Source organism: Pipistrellus kuhlii, unplaced genomic scaffold (genome assembly GCF_014108245.1).
Source record: "Pipistrellus kuhlii isolate mPipKuh1 unplaced genomic scaffold, mPipKuh1.p scaffold_m20_p_2, whole genome shotgun sequence".
In the NCBI taxonomy this organism is placed as follows: Eukaryota; Metazoa; Chordata; class Mammalia; order Chiroptera; family Vespertilionidae; genus Pipistrellus; species Pipistrellus kuhlii.
Window position 1 is genome coordinate 60598147 of NW_023425515.1, and position 17917 is coordinate 60616063.

Below are 17917 nucleotides of genomic sequence, written 5' to 3' on the forward strand. Positions count from 1 at the left end.
TGTAGCTTTGTACTATAGTTTGAAATCAGGAAGTAGGATCCTCCAACTTTATTCTTTTTTCTCAAGATTGATTTGGCTAGTCATGGTCTTTTTCGTTTCATCTGAATTGTGGAATTGTATTTTCTATTTTGTTAAAAATTTTGGGGGGATTTTGATAGAGTTTGCATAAAAAAACCTAACTTGAGTCTTTAAGGAGCTAGGAAAAAAAGAAAAAAAAACTGGGCACTTGAGTGCCCATTAATAGTTGAGTGGATAAAAAAGTCACATGTTTACATACCAGAGGCCCAGTGCATGAAAATGTGCACTGGTAGGGTCCCTAGCAGCTGCTGGCTGCCAGCCAGGGCGTCCTTCCCTTCCCCTGGCCAGCCGCATCCCCTGGTGGCACTCCTGAAGAAAGCCCCGGTCAAGGGGACAATTTGCATACTACACACTTTTATTATATAGGATTACTTGGCCAAAAGAAGAATGAAATCTTATCATTTGAGACAACATAAATGAACCAAGAGGGTGTTATGCTAAGTGAAATATCTCAGACTTTAATGTAAGATGGGAAACCATAAAAATCCTACAAGAGTCCATAGGCAGCAAAATAGCAAACACATGTCGTAGCAATATCTTTACAGACATAGCTCTAGGGCAATGGAGACTAAGGAGAATATAAAGAAATGGAACTACATCAAAATAAAAAGCTTCTGCACAGCAAAAGTAACCACCAACAAAACAACAAGAAAGCCCACTGCATGGGAGAACTTATTTGCCAATAATATTTCAGATAAGGGTTTAATCTCCAAAATTTATAGAGAATTCATTCAACTCAACTAAAGGAAGATAAACAACCCAATCAAAAAATGGGCAAAAGACCTAAATAGACACTTTTTGAAAAAAGACATATAGAAGGCCCAGAGATATATGAAAACATGCTCAACATCACTAATCATCAGAGAGATGCAACAATGAGATACCATTTCTTATCTGTCAGAATGGCTATCATCAACAAATCAACAAATGACAAGTGCTGGCAAGGATGTGGAAAAAAGGAACCCTCGTGCATTGCTTGTGGGAATGCAGACTGGTGCAGCCACTGTGGAGAACAGTATGGAGTTTCCTCAAAAAACTAAAAGTGGATTTCCCATTTGACCTAATAATGATTACCCACTTTTAGGAATATATCCCAAGAAAACAGAAACACCAATCAAAAAGGATAAATGCACCCATATGTTCATAACAGGACAATTTACAATATCTAAGATTTGGAAACAACCTACCATGTTTCCCCGAAAATAAGACATCCTCCGAAAATAAGACCTACTTACAGTTTTCCTTCTGAGTGAAATATAATGCATCCCCCAAAAATAAGGCCCCCCTTGGCTAAACATGAAAGATTTGGTCCACTGATTCTGAAAGAAATTGAGTCACAAGAAATTCACCAGGAAATTCGGGAATTGGATTGTTATGATGATGTTCCAGAAGATGATGACATGATTGTCATTGAATAAATGAGTAAATTCTTGATACTGTAGGATTCACAGTTTGTCTGGTTTGTGTTGACAACTACTGTACTACCGTACTGTATACAGGTAATAAATTTCCTTTATTTTCATTTAACAATAAATGTGTACCGTATTCTTCTTCATGGAAAAATAAGACATCCCCTGAAAATAAGACCTAGTGCATCTTTGGAAGCAAAAATTAATATAAGACACTGTCTTATTTTCGGGAAAACAGGGTATGTACCCATCAGCAGATGAGTGGGTTAAAAAACTGGCATATCTACATAATAGAATACTACATCACTATAAAAAAGAAGTAACTTTTACCATTTGCAACAACATGGATAGACCTGGAGAACATTATGCTAAGCAAAATAATCCAGAGAAAGATAAATATCATATGATCTCACTCATATGTGGGATATAATCTATATAATAAGCTAATTAGGCCAGATAGACTGGATGTCTTCTGGACATCATTCCAGATGCCCTTCCTGACAAAGCCAGGGGCATGGCTGGCCTGCAAACCGCCCACAGCTCCTCACCCAGGTGGCCCTGCCCCCAGTGGAGACCCCCACCCTGACTGGAAATCCCATGGCCCTTCATCCAGCTACCCCTCTCCCCCTGCCACCAGCGGGTTCCCCTGACCCTGACCCAGTGCCCCCTTCAGGACAGGCCAGCCAGTTCCAAACCATACACCAGGCCTCTATCCTATGTAATAATCCTATATAATAAAAGGGTAATGTACAAATTGACCCTAACAGCAGAACGACTAGAATGACTGCTGGGCTAGTCACTATGAGGTGCACTGACCACCTCTTGGTCCCTTTCCCCTTGTTGGCAGGCTCTGATTGCCTGATGGCCACCCATGGCAGGATGGGACTGGCAAGCGGGTAAGAACAGCCAACTTCTGGGCCCCTTGCCTCAGCCGTCAGGCACCAATCTCCCAATGGTGAATGAGGAACCGAGGGTGAGTGATGGAGGATGGGGCTGCTTGCAGGCAGCTGGGGAAGATGGCCCTGATTGCAGGCCAGGCCTAGGGACCATACCCATGCATGGATTTTGTGCACCAGGCCTCTAGTGATCAACATAATTAAAAAATATATATATATATATATATATATATATATATATATATATATATATATTAATATATTTATTGATTTTTTTACAGAGAGGAAGAGAGAGGGATAGAGAGTTAGAAACATTGATGAGAATCATCAATCAGCTGCCTCTTACACACCCCCTATTGGGGATGTGCCTACAACCAAGGTACATGCCCTTGATGGGAATTGAACCTGGACCTTTCAATCTGCAGGCTGACACTCTATCCACTGAGCCAAACCAGTTTTGGCAACATAATTTGATGAACAAGAATAGATCCAAAGACATATGGCAGGGGAATGGGGTTTAGAGAGCAACCAAGGGACTTGTATGCAGGTATATGAGCCTAACAATTGGACACAGACACTGGGGCTGTGGGGGCTTGCCCGGGGTGGAAATGGCTTGGGGCAAAAAAAAGATATATGTAAAATTTAAGACAATAAATAAATAAATTTAAAAAAATTAAACAATGGGACTATACCCAACTAAAAAACTTCTGCACAGCAAAAGAAAATATCAACAAAATCAAAAGAGAACCTATTATATGGGAGAACATTTGCCAATGATATACCTGATAAAAGGTTAATTTCAAAATATATAAAAATGATATATAACAACACCAGAAAGACAAACAATTCAATTTGAAAATGGGCAAAGGACCTAAATAGAGACTTCTCTAAAGTGGACATACAGATGGCCAATAGTCATATGAATAGAATGCTCATCAGTCACTAATCATCAGAGAAATTAAAATTAAAATTATAATGAGATATTGCCTCATACCTTCCAGAATATCTACCATCAATAAATCAAGAAACAACAAGTGCTAGAGAGGATGGAGAGAAAAGCGAACCATAGTGCACTATTGGTGAAAATACAAAATGGTGCAGCCACTGTGGAAAACAGTATGGAGTTTCTTCAAAAATTTAAAAATATAACTCTCTTGTGGCCCAGCAATTCCACTTCTAGGAACATACCCAAAGACACCTGAAACACTAATTCAAAAGAACATATGAATTAGTGTTTATAACAGCCTTATTTACAATAGTCAAGATCTGAAAACAGCTGTGGCCCATGTAGCTCAGTTAGTTGAGTACTGTTCCATGCACCAAAAGGTTGCCAGTTCTGTCAGGACACAAACTCAACTTTTGGGTTCCTTCCCCTGTCGAGGTGCATGCAATGATGTTTCTTTCTTTTCTCTCTCTCTCTCTCTCTCTCTCTCTCTCTCTCTCTCTCTCTCTCTCTCTCTCTCTTCCTTTCCCTTCCTCTATATCTCTATTAAAAGAGAAAATAAAATCATACCTTAAAATTTTATTAGCATTAAAAAAAAAAAAAAAATATATATATATATATATATATATATATATATATATATATATATATATATATATATATATATCTCCCAAGTGCTTATCAGTAGATGAGTGGATGTAAAAGCTTTAATACGTTTGGCACTACACAGCTATAAAAAAGAAGAAACTCTTACCCTTTGCAACAGCATGGATGGACCTGGAGATTATGATACTAGGTGAAATAAGACAGTCAGAGAAAGATAAATACCATATGAGTGCACTAATATGTGGAATCTAATGAACAAAATAAACTGACAAACACAATAAAACTTGAGTCATTGGTATGTGGACAGACTGACAAATGTCAGAGGGAATGGTTGGGGAAGACTGGATAAAAGAAGGTGAAGAGGTTAGCCAAAAATAATATATGCATAGCCTATGGTCATAGACAACAGTGTGGTAAAGGCCAGGAGAGTGGGGGTGGGGATTGGGTGGACGTGGGCAAAGGTGGGTGAAATAGGGGACATTTGTAATAGTTTCAACAATAGAAATAAAATTAGCCATGACCAGTGTGGCTCAATTGGTTGAGTATTATCCTGTGCACGGAAAGGTTTCTAGTTCAATTCTCAGTCAGGCCACATGCCCAGGTTGCAGGCCCAATCCCTAGTAGGAGACATGCAGGAGGCAGTTGGTTGATGTTTTGCTCTCTTTCCCTCTCTCACTAAAAGTAAATTTAAAAATAAATAAATAAATCATAAAATGTATATTTGTTGCCAAGACTTGGTGACCAATATAAGATTTTTAATTTTGCTTTCCTTATTGTACTACTTGCTCTTCTTTCTTTATCTTCTTTAAGAGCAAATAGTATTCCAAATGGTTATTACATAAACCAAGAAATAAGCTATCATCAAAGTGACATCACCAAAACATTAGCATCTGTGATGGAGACATTTTTTCTGTATTTAAGTTCATTAGAGCACTTAAGTATCAGGCAAGTTTCTTTAATGGAATTTCTTATTTCAACAAGTCAGATTTGCCTAAAACCTTATGAATAGCTGTACCTTTAAAAGGCACATAAAAAATGCATTATCTCAAAATCTCACCCATTTTATACTTTATTTTAGAGGCTTAGCTCATAACCATTATCTAATATTTCTTCCATGTCTGAATCAATGGTCCTTTGATGCTTGAGAATGAATATAACTATATACTTGAGGCAATTTACTAGAGAATAAAATACATCTCTCTGCTTTTTAATAATGAATGTATGCAATCTGAAGCTTGTTCAAGAAAAAAAAATTATATTTTATTTATAATTACTCCATTCTTTTTAAAATAACTTACCACATAAATTACAGTCAAAAATCCAACTTATACTATTACAAAAGAGAAGGTACATATTTATGAATCCAGGAAACAAAGTTTGACACCCTCGTGTAAACACCCGGGAAATTTGGTCTTCCGCATCCATGTCCCCAGCTAACAATGCCAGTCAAAATCCATTTTCCATCACTTTTTCTTCGACAAGACAAAGGTCCACCCGAATCTCCCTACACAAGAAGATAATGTGAGCATGAAATACATTTGCCATTCATTTTGTCATTAGTGTATCTAATGGACTATATTCAACACTCCCATTCTAACAGGTTTTTGCTGTACTAATTATTATGCAGTTTGAACTTTTCTTATAATTAAAACTCTGTATTCATTACAAGAAATTTGTTTCTTTAGGCCAGAAGTAACATTAGAGTATTCTTGCAGGGGAAACAACTCTCCTAAACCTCCAAACAAACAACGAACCTCAATAGTAATACTGATACTAATTATAACTAACATTTAATGTGAGCTATGTGTTAAGCTCTGTTTTGAGTCATATAATCTTCACAATACCCTTATGAGGTATGGTTACCTTGGAAGGTTAACCTCTACCTCTAGACCAAGTACCTTCAGTGGCTGGCTCATAGTCCCAAGGAAGAAAGTAGAAGAGACACTGTTTAGTTTAGCCAGGTCCAATGAAGCAACTCTACGGATCACTGGCTGGCAGCTGTCATAAACAAATTGCCCTACTTGAGGGTCCCTTCTGATATCTCAACTCCACATAAAGCAAAGATTTGAAATAATACAAAGTTTAAAATAATTCCTACAATATTCATCACCTACACTAATAAAAGGGTAATATGCTAATTAGTCTGGATAGACCAGATATCCTTCCGGACACCCTTCCATACAAAGCCACAGCAGTTGCAAGAGCTGAGGGCTGGCAGGTGTGGTGGCTGTGAGGGCGGGCAATGGCAGCAGCAGCTGGGTGATGGGAGAGGCACCTTCCCCTGGTCGGCTGGGTCACCTCCCACAGAGGGAGGCCAGACTATGGCTTAGGACAGCCCCTGAGGGTTCCCGGACTGTGAGAGGGGGCAGGCCAGTCTGATGGACACCCCCCCCCCCCATGCATAAATTATGAATTTTTATGCACTGGGTCTCTAGTTTAAATTATAATATCTAGATATTTATTTTCTCATTTTAGAGAATAAGAAAAACTATTACTTACTCAGAGGCAAAGATAAAAAAAGTAGTAAAGTAGTTCAAATTAGCTCCTGTGTCCCATCCCCATCATTCTAAACCTGATTTAGGTAAATTCTAACTAGTTAAGTCAGAAAAATTTTTGTTGCCACATCTGTAAACCCTGGTGGTTAGATGGAATACGAAAATATAATTGACTAGCTGCAATAAGCACCTAGAATATAATAGTTTTAGCTTTAGAAAAATAAAGGTTCAAATCCCACAACAGGTATTTACTGACTAGCTGTGTGATCTTGGGTAATTTATTTACCCTCTCTGTGCCCTAGTTTCCTCTTCTATAAAATGAGAATAAAAGCTTTATTTGAATTATTCTATATCAAGGACCTAGCATAGGGCTTGCCACAAAATAGGAGCTCAGAAGACAGAAATTACTATTATGTTGAGTCTTTATGACATGGTGGCTAAGGTGGTGGAAAGATGTAAGAACAAGTCCCATTGTCTTCCTCATCCTCTAAATCACCTGTTCTCTTTTTGGAAATTATTTAGATATTTGCAGAGATTAGAATCTGAGGCTCAGAGCATTGTCCCCCAAAAGTTATCTTCAACCTTACCACTGTCAAGAAGTGACAGAGGCATATTAATGAATGTCCTCTGTCACCTCTCCCACTCCTCTTTCATTTCCCACAACCTGTGTAAAAGAGTAAGTGAATAAAACCCTTGTTTTCAGAAGATCAATGGTTGCTGCTAAGGAAACCAGTAGCAATTCTAATAGTGTGTGTATGTGTGTATGCATTGCTTTATTTTGTAGTTTTTGGTTTTAAGAAAAATCATGGGAGAATGCTAAATGCTGACGTCATTCTCTTAATATTGAAGGAAACTACATGGGGACTAGAAAACAGTTTTATAGACCCAATTATTTAATCATCTTTCTGTGATATTAGACCATTGGATTAACATCTGAATTAAGTGAAGTACCAGCCCTAGTTTTGTATTTCCCAGTGTTGTGTAGACCAAATGTGAAAGCATTTATGAAAAGTATATGTTAAGCATATAAGTAAGATGACTTACTCTGCAAGCATCTCTCTTGCCAGACATGACACCTGCACAGAGCATCCGGGAAGTAATGATCCCATAGGTGGAAACACAGAGGGTTTGGTCAATGAGCTCTACCTCTGCTTGTTGCAAAACAGGGGAGCCTTTATTGTCTGAAAAACACATTGGAGGCAGAAATCACGGAAATAACTATACTTAATCAGGTTTTTATTAAACAATCTCACATTAACTCCTTTCATGCTCAATAACAATTTTTTAGATACATTCTATTATGATCCCCACTCTCCTAATGAAGACTGGTAAGTTTATGAGATTAAAGGACTTGCCCAATGGCACACAACTAGCAAGTAACAGAGCAGGATTCAAACCCAAGGTCTGACTCGCTCACCTGAGCTACTGTGCCATACTCCTTCACCATGTCCTCCTGCTTTCAGTAGGACTATGAGTCAGCAACCGTTCTTACCAACACTTACTAGCCAAGTGGAACAGCATAACTGGAGTTTTCTAGGAATTGTAAAAACATAACATTTTGGATATAGCCTTTTCACTTCCTTTTTAACCTATCTGGCTAAGATGACTCAGAAAAATATACATACACACTCATGCTTGTGCAGAAAATGTCTCCTGATAAGTTGGTTGAATAGACAAACTCTTCCCTCTTATGTTTTAAGGTAATAGATTATATGTGTTCAAGCAGTTAGCTGACTTCCCCATTGAGTCTACTGAGATCTTAGCAGGCCCAAACTGGTGGTGAACATCATACCTTCAATAACTAAATGAACTCACTGAGCCCTTGAGAAGCTGCCCAGTGAATCTTTAGAGAATGTCCTAAACCTAAACCCTTGAAAATGCCCACAAGGGAATCTGAGATGGTTGGGAGCTCAAGGGAAAGTATTAGCACTAAACCTCAGAGAGATGTTCACCTTAAGTTATGGACTTTTCTTTTCACTATATATTTAGAATCGATCATGACTCCTAGACCATGACAAACCTTGGCAGGTCAGATGTATGGCTACCCTATCATACACTCACACCTTTGTGAGTAATGAAGAAGGTGCCCTTCCTGGGTAGAAGAAACGTAAAAAGCCATCTCTGGGCCTGAACATGCAGTCTCGAGAGCTAAGGGCAGGCTGGATTTCAGCCCTCACTCTCAACATCTCAACCAGGTGTCCCTGTGCAAGACATACTTGTATAATCCTCCAAACAGTTGTCTAGGAGCTGACTCAGTAGTGTGTGTGTGTGTGTGTGTGTGTGTGTGTGTGTGTGTGTGTGTGTGTTTTCTTTCTTTCTCCTTTATGAAGATGAATCACTTCTTTGGATGAAAAGGGAACCTAGAAAGGAGGAGCAATTTATTCCTATTTTCAGTGGAAAACTTTGCAAACCCCTTAGAGTCTGAAAGGCTATCTAGTCAATCCTGCTTTGCACCAGTTTCTCTTGAGGATACATGGAAAGCATCATAAAACAGGAATAATAATACCTTCCTCCATTCCACCACTCAGAGTTATTAGGAGGCTCAAAGGAGACCATCTACAAAAACCCCCCCTCAGAACCCCCTAAGCACTAGATCAGCACACGTCATTCTTATCTGAAGGGAAGAGCGTGGCCATTCACCCAAACACACCTGCTTCGTGCCTTCGCCCCCAGCCGGTTACCCAGCACTTTTCCCCACTGCGCACTTTCTGGCCAGCAGGAGGGATGCATATTGGCTGAATGAGCTGTTTCAGGGTCTCGGGCCAGGCGACACTGAGCTGTAGCAAGGCAATGTCATAGTCGAAGGTCTGGCTGTTATAGTACTCGTGGACCACAATTCTTCTTACTGGGGAGACAAACTTGGCATTCCCCTGCACATACATCCCCAGGTGAGCGGTCCACGGCGTGGGGTCTGACAGCCTGGCAGAAAAGGAACCAGGCACAAAGTCAGTGGCTTAACGAACCAGACATGGTGAAACAAGTATTCCACAGACAGATGAGCAAAGGGAGATCTGACTTTCATTCTCTGTTATAGTCGCTGGCTCTGTCCAGAGACATGGCAAGAAGTGCAACTTCTCTGAGGCTCTCTGGTCTCTATATTAAAACCAGAGATAGAGTGAGGTGAAATGAGGGTGGTGAATGATAGCTATCCACCAGAAAATTCCTTCAGCGACACCCTAAGGAAATGTTGGAAATTTTCTTACCACTGGTATTTCATAACCCATACACATGTAAGAACATTAGTTACTAGAATGAAAGTTACATTCTTCCTAGGGATACTAACAATAGCCTTTGATGGAGGTAGCCAGGGCCAGTAAGACGGTGGTCTGGGAACCCTTTCGCCAAATTTCAATGATATAAGTAACAAGATAGGTTAGAACTCAAAGTGCTGTAAGCAGGGATTTAATGAAATTGTTGTTTGCAAACTACTGGAAGCTTTAAAGATCACTGCTCTAACTGCTCAGGCAAGACCATTCCCAGGGCCCCCCCCTCCCTTTGGATCCTTCCAGAACTCTAATCCTGACCCAAGCAGCCTCCCACAAAATCAAGAAGGGTCTTGATGTCTCTATGCGAGGTTTTCATCTCCACCAGTGCAGTGGGCTTCCTCTGGTGAGGTGAAGAGAATGTGAAAGCTTTGGAAGAAAAATAAGGACAGAACTCAAAGTGTGTGTGTGTGTGTGTGTGTGTGTGTGTGTGGCCCCTAATTTGCTTACTGACATCTCATCGTTGGTACTGGGGACCTGGAAGGGTATTAGGCTAACATATAACTTGGAGCAGTTTCATAGCATTAAAGAATAATGGTCACATTAAAGCCGTGTTAGTCTTGTGAAAGAAAAACGCCATCTGCTAACCTGACAAGCTCAGAGAAGGCCTGTGTGGCAGTCTTGCAAACCTAGAGACCTAAGATAACCACAAAAGTTTGAAAATTAAATATCTAACAGGTTATAGTAGGTAGTCATGTCCCAGATATTTTCCCAGACAAAGATCAACTTTGATCTTTTTACTGAGCCCATTTGCCTTTTTGCCTCTAAGATAACATATCTGTGAGATGTCTGGGTAACTTGTAACTTCCCTTTTTCCAGAGCCCCTGGGGAACAACCAAATGTTGTGGGTGCCAGGATAGATGCCTCAAATTCCTTCTTTATCATGTTAATTATTCCTGCACTCACCTGAGTATACATCCATCATTTTACTTTTTATCCAATCCCAGGAGTTTCCCACGGCTTTGCTTTCTCCTGCCTCCTTACTCCATCACCAATGAATTTCATGTAACTCACCTATGTCCCTCCTTTGATTTCAGTGTATAAATAGAGAAATGTAACCCGCCATTCTTCGGAGCATTATCTCAATCCATTGAGGTTTTGCTTCCCGGCAATTGTCAACAATTTTGGCTCAAATAAACTCATTAAAAAATTCTTTACAGGTTTCAATGGGTTTTTTCGTTAACAGTCTTTAACGAGAATCTTGTAATTTCTGGGAGAAGCAAACACTCTAATTGTATAACTTGGTTGAAATATTTCATCCACTTAAAATTTTTTTAATAAGAAGGTAATAATATTTTTGAACCTAAGATCCATTAGGTGCCAAATAAGGTTACATTTTAAGTAAAGTTGTTTTCTAAGATTTTCTTTTGTTAGGAGCAAAAATAGAATATTGGGGACTAGCTATAGTTACAAGAAATATTAATCATGTTCTATTAACCTTGTGATTGCCTTGTGCTGATTAAAGAAAGGACATTTTATCCTGGCTGGGCATTGTATGCTCCAGCTACTCCAGCCATCCTGGGACCTGGCAGCCAACCCTGGAATGCGGTCCATTCTTATTCAAGAACTGCCTATTATCATGGAAAGATTAACAAGTTGCCCAAACAATGGAGTCCTGCCCCAGCAAGCATTGCCTCCTTCCTCAGTCCTGTAATTCCTACTTCTCCTTGTACATTTTGTCCTACCCTATATAAGCAGCTGGTTTATGAGGGGTGCAGAGCAGATTTTTGTGGATAACCTGCTGCTCTCCCATACTGCCATTGTTATTGGAATAAACGCTCATATACCACTCAACCCTGTCTCTGGCTTGAAAGTCTTACCCTAATTCTTCAGTTTAGTGAAATCCTATTTATTCTTGATGTTCATTTGTGTTGTTCTTTTTTCTAAATATCAATAATTCCTAGAAGAAATGTTTGGCACACAATTGGTGTGAAAACACACACACACACACACACACACACAAACAACAACAACAAAACAAAAACACAAAAAAAAACCCACCCACAAAGTATCAATTATGAGTGAATGCCACCAACAAGAAGCTCTTTCCCGCCAACATCAAGGCGTATGCATCATCTGTAGTCTGAATGTGCCACTTCACAGTACAGATTGAGATGCCCTACCTGTTTCCATGGAAACAGTGAGCCGCAGAGAGAAGCCACTCCCTGGAGATGACCGAGGCTCCACAGTAGGCAGATCCAATGAAATGGAGGCTCACTTGCCAGGGCCACCCCCCTTCCAGAGTGTCGGTGCCCCCGATGATGCGGTGGAGGGTGGAGGAACTCCCACTGCAGCCTTTGGGAGAGAAAGGGTCATGTGATTTAAAGGCAGACTTGGAAACAAATTGGAATGAAGTCAGGTTTTGTGCAGAGTTTGTGACTGATTAACCAGGTAAGCAATTGAAATCTGCTTATCTAGATAGGAGGCAATATGTGGATCTTTCTGAAACCAGCACCAACAAACCACTCCCTCCCTCCTGAAAGCAGGCTGGCACAGTCTTGTACAATAATGTTTGGGGGGGGGGGGGGGCTGTTAGTAGCAGTTGCACTGATAGGAACAGCTGCTGTGGGGCTTAGGTTGTTAGTAAAAAAGAAAAGATTTCGTTCCAAATGCAACAGAATTGAGACCGTCTTTGAAGTTGTGCTGATTTGGGAAACAATTTGAAAGTCCAAAACTAATGAAAATCTATTAAGAAAAACTGGTTATCAGAGCAATTCTTTCCCAGTATAAACGGCATTGATAAGGTCATAGAGTTAACAAGTTGCCACATAGCCAATAGAGGCCACACAAGTAACAATACCACATGCAGGTTAATTTTCAAACCATAGATAAAGCAACAACCAGTGGTTAAAATTGATCTAATGTAAAGCATAATTAGCAAAGTCATCCACTGTGTGCCAGTATGCACTTCTTTCTCATAGGTTTCTTATTTAAGAACTTGTCCCTTGATTAGAGTTATTAGAAAGTGAAGTTCTTCTTATAAACATCTAGTACATTAGGCTTGTTATCAAGAAAGAAGATGGAATCTATTCTAGTGTTTTTAAAACAGAGGAATTATTTCATATTCAGTTCACCAATATTCTTCTCTGGGCCTGAGGCAACCTCTGCCCTGGGGATTAACACCAAGAAGGGAATGAAATGAAAAACTGAGGAGGAAACCTGAAGTCTAGCTACTCACTGCAGCCTTCTTCATCGCTTCCATCTGGACAATCCACAGTCCCATCACACTTTGCATTTTGTTTCCTAAAGCAGATATCATTGCCACACTTAAAAGTTCTGTTGTCGCATGGAATGCCTTAAAAAGAACAAAGATGACAGGATTTTTCTAGCCAATAACATATCTGAGTAAATGACACTGAACTCTGCAAATGATGGCTTAAGCACAGGTTGGGTATTTGTTGCTCTGGGAAACACAGCAGAGGGAAATGAAGCAACGTCCCTCGTCCCTCGTTAACCTGCCCCTTCACCTTAGCAGAGCCATTGGAAGGCAAACAGGCAGGCGGCAGGCGCACCTGCTGAGAATCAATCCAAGGGCCTCACCTTTCTTCCACTGCAGAAAAACTACAAAGCAGTTGGCCATATCATTGACTTTAGATCATGACCTCTCTTCTATTATCTTGTTCTCCAAGAAAATGTTGGAGAAAAATCATCATCATACTCAGTCTTTTTATACCTTTGGGGCAGTGAGGGTGAGTGAAAGAAGGACAGAATGTGAATTACAGCACATTTGTTCACAGCGTGTGTGTCTCTGCAAGGGCATGGTTTCTAGCAAGTTCCCTATATGGGGTCCTCAGTGTCCTTCAGTCTGGAGCAGCCTTAAAAGTAAGCAAGCAATGAACATCTTCCAGTATTCACACACCCACACATAACACTCCACCACAGTTAGTGATCAGCAATCCCATTCTGTCTGAGACTGAGAGGATTCCCAGGATGTGAGATTTTCAGTATGAAAACTGAGAAAGTCCTGGGAAAAGAGACAAGTTGATAAGTAGATTGTCCTAATCCAACAGAGGTGTTTAGATTCTGATTTAAAAGAATGTTATAGCCCTGGCTATGTTTCTCAGTGATTAGAGCATGAGCCTGCGGACTGAAGGGTTCTGGGTTTGAGTCCTGGTCAAGGGCATGTACCACGGTTGATCCCTGGCTCTGGCTGGGGTGCATATGGGAGGCAACCAGAAGTCTCATATTGACTTCTCTCTCTCTCTCCCGCACCTCTGATTCACTCTCTAAAAATCAATGGGAAAATATCCTAGGATGAGGATTACAATATATTGAATATATGTGCATTTCATAGGGAGAACAGCAGAGTGCCAGAACCCTTACTCTGAGTGCAGTTCTGCTCGTCCTGGCCGTCCTCACAGTCCCTGAAGCCATCGCAGACCAGAGGGCCCAGCTGCCTGAAGGAGCTGGCGTTGCAGACAGGTTTAAGAGTCACTGGAATGAGAACAGACAGAACAATCCTGAGCCTGGGACATCAGCCGGACTCTCCGATGAGGAGCAGTGCACCTCTACAGGTAGGTGCAAAGGATTAAGATGACTTAAATACAACAAAATCTGTGTTTTCCTCAAAATGGACATATTCAGGGAGAAAAGCAAATGTTTAAACTTCGGTGTAATTCCTAGCACTTTGAGTTTGTCAGATCTGAGTTTCTGCTTTTGTGTAAATGTGTTAAACTCTGGTGAGTTACTTATTTAATTACAATTAAATGTATCATAAGATTTTTATTTTAAGGGGGGGGAAAAGCATAAGGTACTATTTAAATTGAAGTCGTCTGCCTTCCTAAACAAAGTGGGAGGGTCCTGATATTGGGGATTTTGTCTTATTCTCTGTAACTAAAGCCTCAGTCCAAATAGTAGGTGCTTATCAAAAACTTGTTGAATGAGCCCTGACCTGGTGACTCAGTTGGTTGGAGTGTTGCTTCTACACCTAAAGGTTGTGGGTTTGATTCCTAGTCAGGGCACATAGCCAGTTTGCAGGTTTGATTCCATCAGAGCACATTTGAGCAGCAGCCAATCAATGTTTCTCTCTCATATCCATGTTTTTTTTGTGTTGTTCCTCTCTCTCTCTCTCTCTCTCTCTCTCTCTCTCTCTCTCTCTCTCTCTAAAATTAATAGAAACATATCCTCAGGTGAGGAATTAAAAAGAAAAGGTTTGTTGAATGAATTACGAATGTGAAATCTTAAAGGACAACAGACTTGTAGTCTATATGTAAGGAAAATTCTCTCTAAAATTATTTTATCTTGAGAGATTCATATTCTGAATTAAATGTAAATTGATCACAATTTTTTGGAGTATTTTCAAAAATTGCTTTTATAGAAGTGACAGGCTCAGTGTATTCTCAGGCATTCTTAGGAGGTATGATTTCTTAGACATTTCTGGTTCTGTGAAAGTTATCATTTTTGTTATCTGATTCTATTTATTTTCAGCCGTACCTCTTGTGAGGGCAGAAAAGGACATTTCTGCTCTAAAATAGTTCCTTAAGTCTCCAGGAGTATCTAGTTGACTCCTAGAAAATAGCTCTCAAAATGGCATGAGGAGAAACAATGATAAAAAAAAAAAAAAGTCCTTATTCTGAAGTAACAATAAATTACTTTGTTTTGAGCAAGGAATAATAATTAAAAACAAAAGCAATCTCAATTGCTATGATGATCAGTTTTCTTGGTAAATGAAAGACCTCCTAGATTCAAAAGGTTAATGCATTATAAGTTTAAACAGTTTTATTCTGGCCCTAACTTGTTTGGCTCAGTGGATAGAGCATCGCCCTGCGGACTCAAGGGTCCCAGGTTTGATTCTGGTCAAAGGCGTGTATCTTAGTTATGGGCACAACCCCAGTGGGGATTGTGCAGGAGGCAGCTGATCAATGTTTCTAACTCTCTCTCCCTCTTCCTTCCTCTGTAAAAATCAATAAAATAATTTTTTAAGGTTTTATTCTGTTTTGTCAATTTAAAAAAAAGGGTGTAGAGTTAAAGGTTATTTTTTTATGAATACAACTTACCACAATTAGTTATATTAACTACAATATTTCTCCAAGAATATAAATAATATTCAATGGATTCACCATCGCAATTATTTGAATTAAACTCTGGATCCTCAAGAGTAAGTATTACCAATAGTGTCATGTGATCTGGTAAATTTTCATCTCCATATAGCTCCCTGAAACTAAAGATACATTCAGAAATGATATGCAAAGAGTAATGGAAAACCAACGGATATTCTCTGCCCCAAATAGGAATATCCAATACCCCACCTGTTAGTCATCACCAATGTGATGTTGATGCAAACTATATAAATAAAAAATGATAACAGTTCTTTTATTCACAACACCTGTGCTCCATACTTTAGTGCAGATTCTCTCTAGCTGAAAGAACTGTGCTTTAATATAGGAATGTTCCATATTTAATTTTTTGAGGTAACTGCATACTGTTTTCCATACTGGCTGCAATATGGAACTACCATTTGGCCCAGTAATCCCACTTCCAGGAATACATCCTAAGAAACCTGAAACACCAATCAGAAAGAATATACTAGACTAGTATGTACCACTATGTTCATAGCAGCATGACTTACAATAGCTAAGATCTGGGAACAGCTCAAGTGCCCATAAGTAGATACAAAATCTATGGTACATTTACACCATGGAATACTATGCAGCAGTAAAAAATAAGGATCTCTTACCCTTTGAGATAGCATGGAAGGACCTGGAGAGTATTATGCTAAGCTAAATAAGTCAGACAGAGAAAGACAAGTATTACATGAGCTCACTCATATGTGGAATCTAATGAATAACAATAAAATAAAAATAAAAACAGATGAACAAAATAGATCCAGAGACATAGAAGCATGGAAGAATCTCAGAGGGAATGTGGGGATGTGTGGGTGGGTGAGAAGAAATCAGCCAAAGAACTTGTATGCATATATGCATAACCCATGGACACAGACAATAGTGTGATGCAGGCTTGGGGTGGGGGAGCAGGTGCATGCTAGAAGGGTCAGTGGGGGGAAGGGTACATCTGTATTACTTTCAACAATAAAGATAAATTTAAATTTAAGAAAAAAAATAGGATTGTTTTAATTAATAAATAACATGAAATTGTTATATTTAATATTATGATTGACTAAATTATTAGCCACAGATCACCACTTCCTGGTATATTATGCACCCCTACCCTTGCCATGACGCCACACTGTGCAGAATAAATCTCCCTGTAACCTTGACTATGGCCATAGATAGCTACCTGACTTGCTTTAACTGATAGAATATGACACAGGGATGGTGTGCCAGTTCCAGGCCCACAACTGAAGAGGGGTCATGTGATTTTGCTGACCCCTTCTTTGCTTCTGTTACTGCCCTGGCTAGCACCCTAGATCAATGAGGAAAAGAGCCATGAGGTGTAAACCTGGCCCCAACCTGCAAAGAACCAAACTCTGGAGGACCCAGTGATTGAATCAGAGCCACCCATTGAGCCCAGCCTAGATCAGTCACATCCCAGACAACCAGAATGAGTGATTGTTGTAAATCTTTGAGTATGGGGGTTGTTTGTTATGCAACAATAGGTAGCAGTTGCACAGACCCAGGATATGTAGCAGGAGCAACAATGGCCCTGACGTTATTTATTCATAAGAAAGTCATAATAAAAATTTGATTACTTACCACAGAAAAGCTCATCACTTTCATCAAAGCAGTCATTAACTCCATCACACCGCTGGGCCTGAGGGACACACAGGCCGGAGGAGCATCTAAAAGATCCAACAGGACACGCTGCAGAAAATTAAAAAATAGAAAATATTGTGAGGTTCCCTAGAAGTCACTGGAGCACATTAATAACAAAATATGAAGTGATAAGAGATTAAGGAGTTGACAATGTAATAGTAATAATTACATAAGTTCTTCATCAAATCTAAGTTACAGGTGATAATTGAAATATTAAAAAAAGCAGAATTTAGGAGAGCAAAGAAAGCAAATAAATTCACCGAAACAGAGTCAACATTGCAGCCAGTTCACATGTACAGTCAAACTTCTACTTCCTCCATTATTGCCTCAGCTCTCTGGCAAAACTCAAAGAAAGTGAAAGCTGAAGAGCTGAGAGGGCCCAGCATTGTTAGTGTGCAGTTTTAGACACCCCAAGGAGATATGAATGGACTCTTGGGTCTGAATCCTCTATGATCAGCTGCATTCTTCTGAGGAGACTTTAGCTATATTTTCAATTAATCTCTGTCTCAAAATAT

At 39.6% G+C, this 17917-nt stretch overlaps 1 protein-coding gene across 1 annotated transcript in view; it reads right to left on the bottom strand.

Annotated features, from left to right (window-relative positions):
* Positions 1-4936: 4936 nt before the first annotated feature.
* TMPRSS7 (transmembrane serine protease 7) overlaps positions 4937-17917 on the bottom strand; it is a 39654-nt gene continuing 26673 nt past the window's right edge. The window contains exons 12-18 of the mRNA XM_036447424.2: positions 17343-17450; positions 14014-14124; positions 12869-12985; positions 11814-11985; positions 9078-9346; positions 7472-7608; positions 4937-5436 (exon numbers count right to left, since the gene is read on the bottom strand). Coding sequence (XP_036303317.1) covers positions 5266-5436; positions 7472-7608; positions 9078-9346; positions 11814-11985; positions 12869-12985; positions 14014-14124; positions 17343-17450 — 1085 coding nt within the window. The 3' untranslated portion in view covers positions 4937-5265. The remainder of the gene's footprint in view (positions 5437-7471; positions 7609-9077; positions 9347-11813; positions 11986-12868; positions 12986-14013; positions 14125-17342; positions 17451-17917) is intronic.